The sequence below is a fragment of the Antedon bifida genome, chromosome 2 (assembly GCF_963402885.1).
Source record: "Antedon bifida chromosome 2, ecAntBifi1.1, whole genome shotgun sequence".
NCBI lineage: Eukaryota > Metazoa > Echinodermata > Crinoidea > Comatulida > Antedonidae > Antedon > Antedon bifida.
This window is the reverse complement of record NC_136227.1, coordinates 33,437-51,480: the sequence shown is the minus strand read 5'-3', so window position 1 is coordinate 51,480 and position 18,044 is coordinate 33,437. Positions and strand designations below refer to the sequence as shown.

Here is an 18,044-nt window from a genome sequence, read left to right as displayed (position 1 = left end):
GAGCAATAAATAAATAAAAGTATTCTCCATCCATACCACATGTTTGGGTTAATACGGCGCTCCATACATATGACTGTTTAATATTGGCGGTTGACTTTTCTGAGAAGAGTATGGCTTCACTTGTAACAGAAGTATTGGCACATTCAGGTAAAATCTGGAATATGGCATGTGAAAATAAGTAGAAAAGTGGTTATTTTAGTAATTTATGAGAATTAGGCTCGATTATCTATTGCAGACAGCCCCGTCCACCGCTTCTTGTTGAGAATCGAACCTAGCTAGGCTAGGCCTAGATTAGAAGGCTAGTCTTGTTTGTAGGCTAAGCGAGCTGACGAGATTTGTCGCTGCGTCTCATGTCAGGAGGCCTACTCGTTTTTATGGGGCCGTCCAAATATATGACACGCCACTCTCGTCAAAATTAGTATGCACTGTCACCAACAATATCTTGACTGTTATTATTATAACCATGGATATCAATGGCGTTGTTAACTACAGTTTTGTAACTCCCTGTTATCAGTTTACAACTATTACTAACAATACATTGACAGGGTCTGAATTAACACCAGGTTGGGGTCTTATTAAAATTTTAAATCGTAAAAATAAAGCATTACACTGTCACTAGCCTAGTATGAACTGTACAACAATGAGTCAAATTATTTTTTAAAAAATAGGTTCATTGGAGAAAGATGATTTGGGCACACGACTTCGCAAGCTGTCTGGCAGTGTGGATGAAATTAAGGCAGAAGTTTATGATACTGTCAAAAAGAAGTACATGGAATTTCAGCCAAGTCTTGACAAGACGGTAGAATTGGAAAGTAGGGTTGATGAAATGTCAAATGAACTCAACAATTTAAATGATCAAATCCAGGTCAGTGATAATACAGTCAATGAATTATATGCTAGGAGATAACCCAAATCCAGGTCAGTGATGATACAATCAATGAATTATATGCTAGGAGATAACCCAAATCCAGGTCAGTGATGATACAATCAATGAATTATATGCTAGGGGAGAACCCAAATCCAGGTCAGTGATGATACAATCAATGAATTATATGCTAGGGGAGAACCCAAATCCAGGTCAGTGATGATACAATAAATGAATTATATGCTAGGGGAGAACCCAAATCCAGGTCAGTGATGATACAATCAATGAATTATATGCTAGGGGAGAACCCAAATCCAGGTCAGTGATGATACAGTCAATGAATTATATGCTAGGGGAGAACTCAAATCCAGGTCAGTGATGATACAGTCAATGAATTATATGCTAAGAACCCAAATCCAGGTCAGTGATGATACAGTCAATGGATTATATGCTAGGAGAGAACCCAAATCCAGGTCAGTAATAATACAATCAATGAATTATAAGCTAGGGGAGAACCCAAATCCAGGTCAGTGATAATGTCAATGAATTATATGCTAGGGGAGAACATTTCCTTTTTTTGTAATGCTTATTTTAATCTTTTTATCAGAATGAGATCAAGGTGGATCTGGACATGTCAACAAGTGATTTACAAGATATAACTGCCAGCCATTCAAAAACCAAAGCAAAAATACAAGTTCTGTATACACTATGCCAGGTAAGGACGTATTCAATAACAATTATAAGATGACATGAAAAAAAGGCAAATTGTAAAGAGGATGAATTTTGCCAAAGTTTAGACTCCTGTCTAATTTTACAAAATTGTCAAATCATAAAATAATTAATATTTTTTGATTGATTCTGTCAAATATTTGTTTCAAGTCTTTGCTTGGAGCTGTACATTATTGTCAGAAATCCTGTTTTTTGGCTTCTCTCTCAAATGCCTTTTGTTTCCACTCCACACCCAACATTTAAATAATCAAACGAAGTTTATTGTAAATTTAAATTTGTCACTTAATGTTATTTTCTAGATACATGAAGGGTTGCAATCGTTTAAACATTCTTTATCTTCTCAAGATTACATAACTGCAGCTGATAGTTTGGAAAGACTTGTAAGTAATACACAGGTCACTACAACATTATACCTTACTGAAAAAATGTATAGAATGTGCCAGCTGTACAGAGTAGTAGTAGTAATAATAATTGGTTCACACTTTTGGTAAAGAGAAGCAGAGGTTCGACCACATAACAAAACAACATTTACAAAATATATACAGAGAGTTGAAATAATAGATAAAAAACCCCAAGAAATACTTCTAGACTCCAGTGCAGGAGAGGGTCCGGTTAACATTAAAATAAAATCAAAAGAAATTAAGTACAGTAATAAACTAAATCAAAATGTCATATATCAAGTATTTTAGATATGTAATATTGATGAGATGACCTGAAATGATATCTTTCAGAAAGGTGAATTGTACAGGCTAATAGGTGTGCACCAGTGTGAGTTTGAAATTGTGGCAGCAATCAGGGTAATGTATACTGTGTTTATTATCCAAATCAATAAATAACTACCTAGCTCATTGTGTTAGAATACTCTGGTACACAATATAAAATGAGTAGTTTCTTTACAGACTGAACTAACAGTTCATCAAGAAACTCTTCTGTACTCTCTTGAAGAAATGTGGAAACAAATTATAACATGGAAAGCACCTCAAATGGAGCTTCATATAGGTAGGTGTTTAATGCTTTATTTTCAATTGCAATATTGGCAGTACAGCGTTTCCAGGAAATCTAGAAAGACACAGCAGTTTGATCCTTCAGCAGAGTCAGTAGTATTTCAACATCATTAATGATAGTCAGTAGTATTTCAACATCATTAATGATAGTCAGTAGTATTTCAACATCATTAATGATAGTCAGTAGTATTTCAACATCATTAATGATAGTCAGTAGTATTTCAACATCATTAATGATAGTTTTACAATTTTTATTTATTACATTATATTTATTACATTGTTTATTTAGTATTATTCTTTTGTTTAATTTAAAGCCCATGATGACCATGTAAACAACATGATAATTTCAATGCATAAAGTTGGCATTCTGAACCGTAAAATACAATCATTTGGAAAGGATCTATTAAAACATGTGTTCACACCAGTCATTACAAACCCATCTGTACAGTGTGCCATTGCTGGAAAGTCAAAGGTAAGTGTATTGTTTAACTATTAAAACATGTGTTCACACCAGTCATTACAAACCCATCTGTACAGTGTGCCATTGCTGGAAAGTCAAAGGTAAGTGTATTGTTTCACTATTAAAACATGTGTTCACACCAGTCATTACAAACCCATTTGTACAGTGTGCCATCGCTGTAAAGTTAAAGGTAAGTGTATTGTTTAACTATTGAAAAATGTGTTCACACCAGTCATTACAAACCCACTTGTACAGTGTGCCATTGCTGGAAAGTCAAAGACTAGTGTATTATAGAATGTTATATGATTCTTGCTAGCCAATATACAGTAGGGTACTAAATGCAATTTGGTTTTTGTCAATCATCCGAACCACTACTTCTTATCAGCAGTTCTGTGCTCTTCCAGATACGATAATCATGCTTGTGGGCCACACCCTGTGTTATTTAAGTACCCTGTGTTAATGTTTAAGTATCATGTGCTCTGCTAGAAACCAAACTATCCAGATAATAGTTGCTTCATAAATCATTCACTTATACTTCTTTTCAGATTACTACAATAGTTTTTAAGAAAGTCAATTCATTTGATGCCTATGTACAACCACAGAAAGTCTACCAAGACATTTTAAATGTGCTTAAAGGTCTGGAAAGTGCTTTGTTAGAAATTAAAGTAATGTTTGGAGAAGAAGAGGGACAACAAAAGTCTCTTATGTGTATATTAGGTAAGGAATACATGCTGTAAACAAAACAAAGTATTCGTTATTAAATGTATTCTTCTGTTTACATTCATCTATCAATTGACTTGTAGGTATGGCTATATGGAAAGACTTGTCAGATTTATTGATAAATAAATGTCTTGTGAAATCTATTCCAACAACAAATTCACAGGTAAAATTCATTTTGTTGTGATTAGCATACACTAGTTTTGGGTCATCCACAAAATGCTTTGTTTATTGTGGAATTAATACTAAAATAGAAAATGTTTATCTTGTCAGCTGACTGGATACAACTCTGTGATTAAAGCAACAGAAGATTTTGAGAAATCATTAGAAACACTTGGTAAGTAAGATATACACTTGATCTTTGAGACATCACAGCTAGAATCTTTTCACCCAGGTGCAAATAGATGGACTGATTTTTGATGAATACACCATCACATTAAGGGCGTGTGGCGCTGTGTGTTGGACGTTCGACTACTGATCGTTAGACCGAGGTTCGAATCCAACTCTCGCCGCATTGCTTGTATCCACCCAGGTGTATAAATGGGTACCCGGTTAGATCAAGACACAACTTTGCGCTGATTACTAGCTGCATATATGGAAGTATGTTTCCATAGGTGTTTGATCAGGAAATGACTGGGGTAATAATGTTCAGCGCATTGAGAGCTTGCTTATATGCGCTATATAAGAATGAACTATTATTATATGGATTAAGATTAATTACTCCTAACTTGTCCTCCTCAAAACCCAAAACTAAGAATTTATTTATGATTATATTTAGGATTCATCTCTGCTGGTGCATCATCCTTATTATCGTATGCTAAAGATGTAAATATTCATTTTGCCAACAAAAAAGTGAGTAGTACATACTAATAATAGTACATTCATTTTCACTGGAAACCTCTTTGTAGAAGAGGTTCCTCCTCACCCTGGCCCACCCCACCCACACCCTGCCACACCCCACCCACACTTCACTCTTTTACATATATTTTACATATGAGAAACCAAAATTCCATTCAGTATTTTACTCAACAGAAAAGTGATATTTACTTAATTCTCAATATTTTCATATGAATTAGTGTCGGGATATCATTGTTGAAGCAAGGAATCTAATGAAACAGGATCTACATAATACTGTTGTAGTCGGATTTAATGATGATGATGATGATCTGGAAAAGAAACAAGAAACAGAGAAAAAAAAGGTAAGGCAACATCAAATAAATCTAAATCTAATAAATCTAATGAAACAGGATCTACATAATACTGTTGTAGTCGGACTTAATGATGATGATGATGATCTGGAAAAGAAACAAGAAACAGAGAAAGAAAAGGTAAGGCAACATCAAATAAATCTAAATCTAATGAAACAGGATCTACATAATACTGTTGTAGTCGGATTTAATGATGATGATGATCTGGAAAAGAAACAAGAAACAGAGAAAGAAAAGGTAAGGCAACATCAAATAAATCTAAATGTAATGAAACAGGATCTACATAATACTGTTGTAGTCGGATTTAATGATGATGATGATATGAAACAGGATCTACATAATACTGTTGTAGTCGGACTTAAAGATGATGATCTGGAAAAGAAACAAGAAACAGAAAGAAAAGGTAAGGCAACATCAAATAAATCTAAATCTAATGAAACAGGATCTACATAATACTGTTGTTGTCGGATTTAATGATGATGATGATGATGATGATGATCTGGAAAAGAAACAAGAAACAGAGAAAGAAAAGGTAAGGCAACATCAAATAAATCTAAATCTAATGAAACAGGATCTACATAATACTGTTGTAGTCGGACTTAATGATGATGATGATATGAAACAGGATCTACATAATACTGTTGTAGTCGGACTTAAAGATGATGATCTGGAAAAGAAACAAGAAACAGAAAGAAAAGGTAAGGCAACATCAAATAAATCTAAATCTAATGAAACAGGATCTACATAATACTGTTGTTGTCGGATTTAATGATGATGATGATGATGATGATGATCTGGAAAAGAAACAAGAAACAGAAAGAAAAGGTAAGGCAACATCAAATAAATCTAAATCTAATGAAACAGGATCTACATAATACTGTTGTAGTCGGATTTAATGATGATGATGATGATGATGATGATCTGGAAAAGAAACAAGAAACAGAGAAAGAAAAGGTAAGGCAACATCAAATAAATCTAAATCTAATGAAACAGGATCTACATAATACTGTTGTAGTCGGACTTAATGATGATGATGATGATCTGGAAAAGAAACAAGAAACAGAGAAAGAAAAGGTAAGGCAACATCAAATAAATCTAAATCTAATGAAACAGGATCTACATAATACTGTTGTAGTCGGACTTAATGATGATGATGATGATCTTGAAAAGAAACAAGAAACAGAGAAAGAAAAGGTAAGGCAACATCAAATAAATCTAAATGTAATGAAACAGGATCTACATAATACAGTTGTAGTCGGATTTAATGATGATGATGATATGAAACAGGATCTACATAATACTGTTGTAGTCGGACTTAAAGATGATGATCTGGAAAAGAAACAAGAAACAGAAAGAAAAGGTAAGGCAACATCAAATAAATCTAAATCTAATGAAACAGGATCTACATAATACTGTTGTAGTCGGATTTAATGATGATGATGATGATGATGATCTGGAAAAGAAACAAGAAACAGAGAAAGAAAAGGTAAGGCAACATCAAATAAATCTAAATCTAATGAAACAGGATCTACATAATACAGTTGTAGTCGGATTTAATGATGATGATGATATGAAACAGGATCTACATAATACTGTTGTAGTCGGACTTAATGATGATGATGATGATCTGGAAAAGAAACAAGAAACAGAGAAAGAAAAGGTAAGGCAACATCAAATAAATAACTATAATTATTGTTTACTGTCATAGCATCATGTTTTTATCACTTTAATGTAACATTACTTATTTCAGGTGGTCAATGGAGATGAGAAAAGGACCAATTATGTATCTAGTGGGACGTTTAAATTCCCACGATGCAAGATCTCCATAACAACACAACAAATTGTGAACTTAGCTTATGACACATTATTGGAGGCAACCAAAAGCTCCCAACAATGGTATGTTTTTGTCACTCAACCTGTTTTCATGTTAATCCTGTCCGTCCCAATGACAACTTTCATGTATGTTATCCACTTATGTATATCAGTGGAATATATTTTTCACGTTCTTTATCTTTATGTAATCAGTGCAATTCAGCTTTTCCAAACAACTCGCAGCATGTTTGATCTTTACTGTGCCGTCATCCCAACCTACCATAAAGACAGTTTAGCCAAGTTTCCACAGCTCTCAGCTCTTCATCACAACAACTGTATGTACATAGCTCATCACTTGTTAACACTAGGTCACCAGTACCGGAGTCAACTTCCTCCTCCACTGTGTCAGGGGTCAGCCACTTTTGTTGATGAAATCCCACAATTCAGACATCTTGCTACAGATTGCTTTATGGAACAAATGGTCTGTATTTTTTCTCCTTTTTTAAGTTTTTTTATTTTTATTATTTTGTTTGAGAAAGCAGAAATTGGTAGAAATGCTAACAAATGTTGACTTCCAGTCAATGGACTTTCATTTTTTTTCTTTAATTATGGTTTTATCAGGATATGATTTTTAAAATCTAATTTTTGGTCAAAATAAATTATTATTATGTGACTTTTCCTTCAATTATTTTTTCAGGGAACGGGTAAAAAAGATTAATGTATTTTGTATTTTACATTTTTTTTTGTCTACAGCGTACTCAAAGAAACCAATTAATTGAATATCTGAGTGGTGCTGGTTACATGAATCAAGTATCTAGTGGAGAAAATTATAAGACAGCTGAAAGGGCATTTAAACAGGTAAACCAGAGTATATAGGTCAGTGGTACCTTCTACTCAAATATTTTAAACAAGTAAACCAGAGTATATAGGTCAGTGGTACCTTCTACCCACATATTTTGAATAGGTAAACCAGAGTACCGTATTGTTCCTAATAAACGCCCTGCCCCTAATAAACGCCCCCCCCCCCCTTCATTTTTTGTTAACACACCTTAGTGCCCAATCTATATAAACAGAGGATTCTCACGTTTAGAATTGGTTTTCAGCCCGGAAAGTCACATTTTCAGCGACTGTGATAACGATGTACGCTAACAGCGTGATAAACATGTAGGCCTACACAGGGCGCGTAGGGTAATTCGCGCGTGTAGGATACTGGAGGTTTTTTTTTAATTCGCGACAATACATCGCTGGTCTTTAAAAACCAGGAAAACAATGGGGATCATGTTTATTCACACAACACGGAATTGATACAAGGCGTCTGGTTCATGAAGACCTTTCGAATTGTTAGAACTTTTCATCAAGTTGAGGGCGGATGTCAATAAACTACGATAAACACGCTGTTTCTGTTGTAAACATAAAGGCGAAGTAACAGTAAAAATTACAGCTAAACGCAGGCACAGTATCATAGCAGGGGGTTTGGAGGTGTATATAGGTCAATGGTACCTTCTACCCAAATATTTCATTCATTAAAATGTGAACTATACAGTACATACAATTGGTATTTTCAGGTGTTACATCAATTAACTCATTTGCATGCTGTGTGGTCAGATGTTTTACCACCCAGTGTGTTCACTAAGGCGATGGGAACACTCGTTAATACAGTGTTTCAACACGTCATTGACAAGCTAGTAAGCTTAGAGGTTAGTATGCAAATGTTATAGTATGTGTCATTGTAGTGTGGACAAATCCTGGCTACTGGCTTGTGCAGGAATGTAACTCTAGTTTAGGAATTTATAGTAATAAGCATGTAATATATATTGTTTGAAGGTTTGCATGGCGAAATGTTGATATAAAGTTTGCTGTACAAACTGTTGATATAAAGTTTTCTTATACGTGGTGTATCGTAACCTTTATATCAAATAAGCATGTAGTACTAGAAAAGAAACAATTTGAATTAAAATAACGTTTACATTGGCAGGATATATCAACCAATGATGCAAACCAACTGCATGCCTTGATGACAATGCTAATAGAAGGAACGCCAGAAACATTACAATCCAAGAACAACCAGGTAATAATAAAATGTATAATTTGAAAAAGCTCAATCAATTATTGTCCTTTACTTTTTTCAGTCTAGTATTGTGTGATGTACATTATTTAGCTATTTTGAATTTAAATTAAGAAATGTGACCCACACAATTACAAATCTGTTTCTATTAATTTAAGGTCTTGGTAGCAACAGTTGTACCTCATTGGGCCACATTTGAAGAACTCATGTTTATCTTGGAGGCAAGTCTTCAGGGAATAGTTGACCGATGGGTGGATGGAAAGGTAATACATATAATATTCATATACATATCAATAGTCTCTGGACTCTCTGGCTATTTAAGGTCCAGTGTACACAATCATCCAGTTGTGAGTGATTACCCTGAAGTACTGGATCATCATGGGAAAAAGAGAGGAAAAGCACCAGGTACCTGGCTGTAGAGAAGGTTGCATAGTATCCAGTTGGGATTTTAATTTCATCTTAAACATTCTTGGTTTGCACTTACAACATGACCACTTTGAAACAATTTGGATTTTAACATTGTTGTTCATAATCAAATTGTTGTTATTTGTTTTTACAGGGTCCATTAGCAGTGGTGTTCCAACCAAATGAAGTAAAAAGCTTAATAAGAGCACTATTCAAGAATACGGATAGAAGAGCTAATGCATTAACTAAGATAAGACTTTGAGAATACTATAGCACTAACTGATTTAGATAGGAGAGTCAATGCATAACTAATATAAGACTTTATCAATACTATTCATTTGTACTAATATTTATTGCAAGTAAAACCTTCCATTCATTGTCAATAATGCAAGCATGGCAAAATGTATGCCTGTGCACTACCAATACAAGTGCAGGTGCATTTCATTTGAGCATTTTGGTAAATTTTATTGTATTTATGGGTTTAACAATTGTTATTTGTAAAAATGGTTTGTAAAATGTTATAAATCATTTGCATATTAAAAGAAATATTAAATAAAGGTGACTTAAATTTTCTGTGAAATCTGATCAGAAAGTCAGTATTGAATCTAGATGTTGCTGATCCCATCTTTAAATTAGATTCTTGAACAAAACATTCACGTTCTTGTTTCAGTGTATATAAATAGAATGTCCTCATCAGTCCCATATGCCTTTCGTGCTTCATCAAAATTGTCAAATTTACTCTGAAAAATGCCTGTGAGTGTAACAAAACAAAGTTAAGAACACAAATCAACATTTATATTGATAAGATATATAACTACTACCATAATAGAAATAAACCAAATACAGTACTAGTACTCAAATCATAAATTGTAGGTACTTTACCCTCAAATCCTGGGTCTCTGTATGTAATGAATTCATTGTCCAGATTATAACCACAAACAACTATGAAATGTCCTGTATAACAAAAGATGCTGAATCATATAGTGAAAAGGAATGTGGTTATTCACTTTCACTTCATTGTATCCCCCATGGTTGCTACTTTATCGATGCTTTTCCTATCTACTTGCATACAGTAGTTTTATTAGTTATCCGCTTGGTATACCAAGCGGATAACTCCTTGTAATTGTATGAGATCAATATTTTTTTTCTGTATTATTCTTCTTTCCTTCCTTCCTTTTTGTGAGTCGTGTTCCTCTAAAATGTGTAAACATAACATTTCATAACTTTGACAACATATGGGCATTTACGTGAAGTTGTGCACCTCCTATTTTTGAATGACGTCATAGTTGCGCAACGTGACTTATGCGCAATTTTATGAATTTCAATGATTGATCATAGATTAAAAACCAAAAGTCATTTAGTATTGACACTTTGACAAAATTTAAGTCATATCAGGGGCAAACTTTCTACGGATTAAAAATGGCATGTTTGACAAGAAGTTACGCGCGCACGCGCATTTAAAATTTCAAAATGCGCAAAATTAATTTATAATCAATCTTTTTACGCGTTTCTTGTCATTTTGAGCATGTCAAAAATTCCCACGGGCGCGCAATTTTTTATGCGCGCGGTGCGCACATAGCGTTAAAAACATATTTTTTTCTCTTGAATTATATTTTTCAAGCCTTTCCCAGTGATTTTGAAAAAAATTTAGACCTTTTCCAGTTTAAATAACGCCATACGAACACGTTGAATTAGACAATTCGTGCGCGTTTTTTATGAAAAAGCTTAAAAAATCGTCAAAATTATGTCTTTTTTTAAACAGTCATAGTTTCTAAAGTAAACCGTTAACCGTTTATTTTTATTACAAAATCTAGAAGTTGATGAGTTGTAGATATCGGATCATGCATCAATAAGGCTAAAAAAACATTGTGACGTCATCGTATGGCCACACGAATGTAAAATATAGGATTTTTGTCTCTTTCGTTATTGCTCATCACATTCAATGGAGCGCATCGCGCTTATCTGTATTCCTTTTTCTCCTACATTTATATATTGTGTAGGTCAATCAACTTTCTTTAGCATGAGATAAAAATATTTTAATTTTTATGACGTCATCATGCCTAAAAATTTTAATTACGTGGGTCATTAATTTCATCTTTACAGTAAATTTTAATCTGTAATAGCTCGTAAGAATAAAATGTGATAATCACGATTAAAACGTTTTCTGGAAGCTATTGGATTGTAGATACGAATTCATGTAAACATTTTGCCAATCGGATGTTGTGACGTCATCATATGGCCAGTTGAATAAAAAAAGTCGTATTTTCATATTTTGCGTAATAGTTCATCACATTTAAAAGGGTGCGCATCTATATTTTACGTATTCAAATTTCTTCTACACGTTAATATGTTGTTCCTGAGATAATTTCCTTCTGAAATTGCTATCTAAGTGTTTCATTTTGATACCGTCGCCATGTTAAAAATTGGAATAAATGGCGGGTCCCGTAATTTCACCTATTCGTACACTGTATGTAATATGTATACAGCTTATACTGTTTGCATGTATATACTATATGACACAAAATTCAGCACTAACAGCATGTCATATTCTTCAGTTCTTGTCATAATGCCATAATCTTTATCTGTGTGCAATATTCCAACGTATGACGTGCACGTGGCGTTTGTTGTGGTGCGGATAACTAACTCGTCAAAGTGACGAGTTTCATGTCTAGTTTAATTTAGTCTTGTTACAATCATTTCATATTATAAGCGGCAAGACATTTTTTGTTATCTTTTTAATTCCTACCTTGATACTGATTTTGAGCTCCTTCATTTCTTATTATCTCATTAGTAGAATTTGTGGTTAACTCCGACTAAACAAGTAAAAAAGAAACACCTAATAATTGACAACTTGTTGGGACCAGGGTGTGGTTTAGTATATATTCTGCCTTACAGATTGATTGATTGGTTCTGGTTTTAAATACTTACATCATGATGTTCCAAAATACTGGAATCAACTAAAATTATGATGACATTACCAGTTTTGAGATGTTTTATAATTTCCCCAATATCAACAGATCTAGAAGTAACATTTCAAACATTTTAGATATTTCAATCAAATTTGGTCTTCAATGTGTATAGCTAGAATGATAATTTATCAAATTGTAACAAATAACAATGACCCTCTTACTTCTTCTCTAGACGCATTCCGAGACTGGCTGCCTCTTTAAATAAAGTGTTTATTCGCTTTTCTTCATATGTGAATGATTTGTTTTGGTAGAAAGCCTGTATAAAGGGATCGATTTTAAAGTCAATAATTTACTACCTAATATATTTTAAAGGTAAACTAAAAATGAGAATAGGTTTTTTTTAAGGAGAAAATTCCTCTTTTTAATGAGAAGGACCCCACTATTAAGGCCCTCACACATGGGTAATACACCATAAATATTCACTGAATAGTAGTTTTGTATTGTACTAAATGAATAGTTGTGTAATCATGCTATTATTACTTTATACTTGCCTGTGTTTCATAGGTATGATCAACACCCAGTGTTTGTGTGCACAGCAGATGCTCAATGTTATATTCATTGAAAATACTGGCAATGTCTATAGTCCATACACTAAGAAAAACATATTTTTTTAATTCTATAGATTATTGTCATTGCCACTTGAAACAATCCCATTTACATAACGTTAGTTACGTTAGTTGGTGTGGTAGTATCAACTATGTCATCATTTTACAACTTGTTAACTGTATGGTTGGTGTGGTAGTATCAACCACATCATCATTTTAAAATCATTTATAACTTGTTAACTGTATGGTTTATTACTTGCTGTAAACAGCATAGAAATGTGAAATAATTAAAAATCATCCAACCTGGTGTCAAAGCCAAGTTGCTTACAGACAGATGTAAACTTGTCCTCTTCAAAACTACCTGAATTCAGATATCTAAAAATAATATATAAGCAACTTTTAACTCCTTTAATTTTGTAAGTTTTAGTAGCTAATTATTAAATGTTTCCATCATTGACGACATTAATAGTGTCATATTTTATGTATGAATGTACTTACTGTAAGACTTACTGTAATGTATGAATGTACTTACTGTAAGACTTACTGTAATGTATGAATGTACTTACTGTAAGACCATTTTACTACATGCAATTCCACAATCCCAATCTTTCTCTTGTAAAACGAGTGGTACATGATGGCATATACAATCTAAAGAACAGAATGCACATACTATACAATACGTGGGTCAGTGTACAACAGGGTCTGTACCAATGGCATTTGGTGGTATCCATTCATTTTGGGTTTTGATGTCAATGCATTTCACTGCCTAATTTGTTGACCTACTTGGGATCAAATTGTAAATTTAAAAAAAATCTGACCTTTTAAAATTAAACTGAAATATCGTATTGTAAATTTGCAACCTCCCAACGATTATTTTCAAATGTATGAATTTTACTTCCCAGAACAATGTTACTAATGAGAGCAGTAGCAACATTTTGTATGAAAGAAGAGAGGCAGGAATAATGCTACTTCCTAAATAGCTGATAAAGATAATTATACTTAACCTTCTAAATAATCTCTGTCGACTATTAAAAAAAATATTTTGATGGGATTCGAAACCAGAGCTTCAGCTCCACAACCTGAATGGCTTTCCGAAAACCTATTCGATATTGTACGTGGTTAGATAGCGCCCTCTATAATATTTTAATTTATCTCTCTCGCAAGTACGTTCTTTAGCTAGCGGCGTTCCATACAATAATTCTATCAGATTGATTTTTATCGCGACAGATATATCAAAAAAATAAAAAATAAACAAACAACTATCTGCGACACTCTAGTCAATCCAAATCGATAAAAATCTACCTGAAATGATAGTGAACAGTGACTACTTTACTTTATATTCTAGTCCAATAAATAAAATACTGTATACACCGTTTACCTTCTGTTTTCTCACTTTTAATTGAACTTCCGTTTGCCATTTTGTTTACTAGCGTATTACTCGATAGGTTGCCGCAATATCACTATAAATTGTCCCCAATGTGTTTACATACCAATTATTTATTAATTTTGACGTTATACAGTATAAAGTAATTAAATTTAATTGTTGTCTCAAAAGAGTCCACTATCCATTTGTTGAAATACGTCCAATCCTCTGATAATATACATTATTTCGTTGCCCTTTTGACATACGTTTCCCAGTGCTGTGTGTTCTGATGCCGATTCACTTGATACTGCATTTATAAGCTAAAAACAAAATTTCATAAATTAAATTCACGTATAATTATAAAAGTGTTTGATCATTATTAAAAGCACCAACAGTGACATTTCTTGTGATTTTATTTACCTCAATAAATTCTTCAAAATCAACACTATTAGATCCATCAATATCTATTTCATTAAAGTACGCCCTTTTGGTCTCTAACGATGACGTATCACCAAGATCTTGCAGCGCTGTCACTCTAACAAACAGAGAAACCTACTATTACATTGTTATGAATCATGCGCAACTACGCGATGCGGTTGTGATACGCTAAACCATGGACACAAGTCTTAACTTAACCCTTTTAGTCTCTAACGATGACGTATCACCAAGATCTTGCAGCGCTGTCACTCTAACAAAAAGAGAAACCTACTGTTATGAATCATGCGCAACTACGCGATGCGGTTGTGATACGCTAAAAATTAAAAAAAACCATGGACACAAGTGGCATTCGTTACACTATATTGGTTAATCTTTTACGTTTTTAAAACCAGCCCGAGTCTATTATTTTAGTCATGATGACCATTTCTTGAATGTGGCCATTTCTTGAAATCTTAATTATTACTACTTCTTGAATTTCGAATTCCGAATTCTTTCCCGACCACCATTATTTAATTTTCTTTTCACATGAAAAGAAGAGTCAGCTCGGGGTTAGGGCCGGCTAATAATGGACACAATGGCCTACATGAAGTAATTGATAAACATAACAATACTAATAAATAGTAATTTATATAGCGCACAATACATATCCACTGAAAGTGCGATCACATACTGTGCTGAGTTAGTATCCGATTTCTTTTATTTATCCATTAAAAGAAGAGTCAGCTCGGGGTTAGGGCCGGCTAATAATGGACACAATGGCCTCCTACATGAAGTAATTGATAAACATAACAATACTAATAAATAGTAATTTATATAGCGCACATATCCACTGAAAGTGCGATCACATACTGTGCCTCGGAAAAGAAGTATGATTTTAATGTTTTTTTTAAAGAATTAATGGAGATACCTAATCCGTTCAGGAACAGTATACCAAAGACGCGGAGCAACAACCGAAAAAACACGATCTCCCCGACGACGATTGATGCGATTTCGGTTGAAATAAAAGCAATAATATATACAAATACCAATAAGACTTGGAGAGCTTATCAGCTGACCATACAAACACGAAAATGTACAATGATATTGCATAATGTAATAGTCCTTGTTCATTTTCTGTGTCTGTCGTCCCTATCCACTTACAACTCTTCAAAATCGATTAGTCTGTCATGATTTATATCAAATTCTTGAAAGAGTAGCCTAAAGTCAAATATGTCTGCTTCAGTCCATTGTGTGTATTTATTAGCCAACGCATGTATATCTATATTAAATAGAAGACAGAATTATTAAACTGCGCACGGTATTTACGAACAATGTTTAGGTTTTGCTAACTTTAAGCAAGGACTTGTTTTAATACGATCGGGTACGGTTTATTCTATATAGGTCGCATTCACTTGAAATATGATACTAGGCCTAGGCCCTATAATTTAATTTTTATATTAATTATTTTAAGTTCAAAAAGTTATCTAATATTTATAATCTTCTCTTGCCTTCAAATTTAGCCTTTGCCTCCATGGCTTCTTGTCGGTTTTCAATAATATTCTTAAAGTGTTTTTCTGTTATGTTCTCAAATCGTGTTTTTTCCAAAGTACTTTCATCAACAGCAAATTCTCTTTTCTGACCTATTTTAATATTTAGAAAGTAGGACTAATATTACTAAAATTATGCCCAGGCCTGTATTAAAATCCTAGAGGAGTAGGCCTAGTATAGAATACCTAATAATTACGGTAGTGCTATATGCAACTCAGTTCTCCGTAGTGTGTGATTGTGATGGCTCTAGGCTAGTGCACGCGTGGGCCAGGCCGACTGGTACACCACACACACACACGTACATCAATCGTGGTTGGAACGTGACACGAATAATACCGCTCCCACTCCCCCCGGCCCATTGTATTATCTATTCCGTCGGTCGCATCATTATTCCCAGTTTATTTAATCACTAGGTTCTAGACCTACTTGCCTGTTGGCATGAAAGCTGCTGGAGATGTAAAATATATTTCTTTAGGAGCAACAGGAAAACTTATCGAAATTCCCATCCTGCACGATCTCCACACACAACCACCCGGCACCACTATTAACACATCCGATGCGATCCGATACGAGTTGTTGTCATGAGAAACTTACTGCGCATTCGCGTAGAGATACGCGTAAGTCAATAGGATAGCAGCGCGACTACGCAGTGGTCTGGTGGTGGTTTAGGTCACCCCATGGCCACGTGCTAATTAATAGGACGTTGTTTTTAATAAAAATGAATTTCTTACTTTTTAGTTTTAGCTATTTTTTTGCGTTAGTAGAACACAAAATGTTATTTCCGAACCCCGACGATGGAATAGAACACATGGCGTTTCATACTTATTTAAAAAAAAATACTGTACCGTGTATATTAATTATTATTATTTATTATTAGAACAACATTTACTGTTAAAAAATGTCTTTATTTTTGCCGAAAAGACAGCTTTAAAGAATGTTTACCTGAAAAAATGATAAAAAACATTTTTTGAATATGCCATCCCTGGTCAGACAAATGGGGGGTTTGGTACATTTGATACATACATTTTACAGTTTGTTTGTGTCTAATTTTACTATGGAAGTGAATATATTGAAGTGAATATATTACTGCAAATGACCTATTCGAAGTCTGATGTTTATCTTCATTTTACATATTCTTGGGGACACGGACATGTCTCCAAGATTATACATATTTGACATACATTTTCCTAATTGTGGGACACGGTACGCAAGTTGACAACAACATTTACCACGTACGTAGTCACAAGCGACAGTTCGATCCTACGAAACCAAGAGAATAACGGATGTAATTCCAGTGCTTAAACTCATATTTCCTAAAAAGAATAAACCGAGTAGGCATATGATGAAGGATTTCCGCCGAATTGGCAACCACACCGATGAAATGAAACATTCCTCAAAGTACCTGCAGCTAGCTCTCTATGTACTACTGTACTACTATAGTAATTTCAAACTGGCACATCGAATGGGGGTTGGTTGCGTGCGCGCGGGAGGAACGCACGGATCGGAGCTTTTAAACAACTTTGGTGATTAATGGGAGCGTAAATAGCTACCTAATAGTAGAATTCGTCATAGCATAGACATGTCATTATCAGAAATGTAACAATTGTCGGTTTTCCGGTACTGTGAAATGAAAAGGAATCCAATACCGTTAATAAGTACATTACCCTTCCGGGAAGGCTGGCTATCAGATTGCAAAATTTTCCCTTTTCGTTGACATCCGGGCGGTAGGTAGGCCTACCCTATTTTGTAATTTATATTTAAAATTAAAATTTCGTTTGGTGTTCGTTTTAAATTATAATTAACAAATAAAATTAATTATGGATTGTGCAATCAAATCATTTCGTACTTATTACAACAGAAGTTGCATCTATTGATGTTTCATTCTTAATCACGACACCCATAACAAAAGTAGACTATTCCAAGTGTTTGATTTGTGT

At 33.9% G+C, this 18,044-nt stretch overlaps 3 protein-coding genes across 3 annotated transcripts; 1 reads left to right on the top strand and 2 right to left on the bottom strand.

Annotated features, from left to right (window-relative positions):
• The first annotated feature begins 53 nt into the window (after positions 1–53).
• Positions 54–9,560, top strand: LOC144835036 (centromere/kinetochore protein zw10 homolog). Its single transcript, XM_078690046.1, has 19 exons — positions 54–147; positions 669–865; positions 1,473–1,580; positions 1,894–1,974; positions 2,326–2,391; positions 2,494–2,593; positions 2,913–3,070; positions 3,604–3,775; positions 3,862–3,941; positions 4,049–4,112; positions 4,554–4,627; positions 4,852–4,974; positions 6,734–6,879; positions 7,009–7,276; positions 7,549–7,653; positions 8,361–8,492; positions 8,771–8,863; positions 9,019–9,123; positions 9,420–9,560. The coding sequence occupies exons 1-19, from the start codon at positions 111–113 to the stop codon at positions 9,525–9,527; spliced, it is 2,217 nt and encodes a 738-aa protein (XP_078546172.1). The 5' UTR covers positions 54–110; the 3' UTR covers positions 9,528–9,560.
• A 38-nt stretch (positions 9,561–9,598) lies between these two features.
• Positions 9,599–14,238, bottom strand: LOC144835037 (protein GUCD1-like). The gene is made up of 9 exons (XM_078690048.1): positions 14,158–14,238; positions 13,346–13,427; positions 13,083–13,154; positions 12,726–12,825; positions 12,396–12,490; positions 12,194–12,284; positions 12,012–12,078; positions 10,148–10,219; positions 9,599–10,016 (listed from the first exon to the last, which is right to left on the bottom strand). The coding sequence occupies exons 1-9, from the start codon at positions 14,195–14,197 to the stop codon at positions 9,919–9,921; spliced, it is 717 nt and encodes a 238-aa protein (XP_078546174.1). The 5' UTR covers positions 14,198–14,238; the 3' UTR covers positions 9,599–9,918.
• Positions 14,239–14,318: 80 nt separating this feature from the next.
• LOC144835038 (uncharacterized) lies at positions 14,319–16,623 on the bottom strand. The gene is made up of 5 exons (XM_078690049.1): positions 16,538–16,623; positions 16,068–16,199; positions 15,721–15,838; positions 14,563–14,677; positions 14,319–14,462 (listed from the first exon to the last, which is right to left on the bottom strand). Exons 1-5 carry the CDS (start codon positions 16,611–16,613, stop codon positions 14,328–14,330), a joined length of 576 nt encoding a protein of 191 aa, XP_078546175.1. The 5' UTR covers positions 16,614–16,623; the 3' UTR covers positions 14,319–14,327.
• Between the last annotated feature and the right edge of the window lie 1,421 nt (positions 16,624–18,044).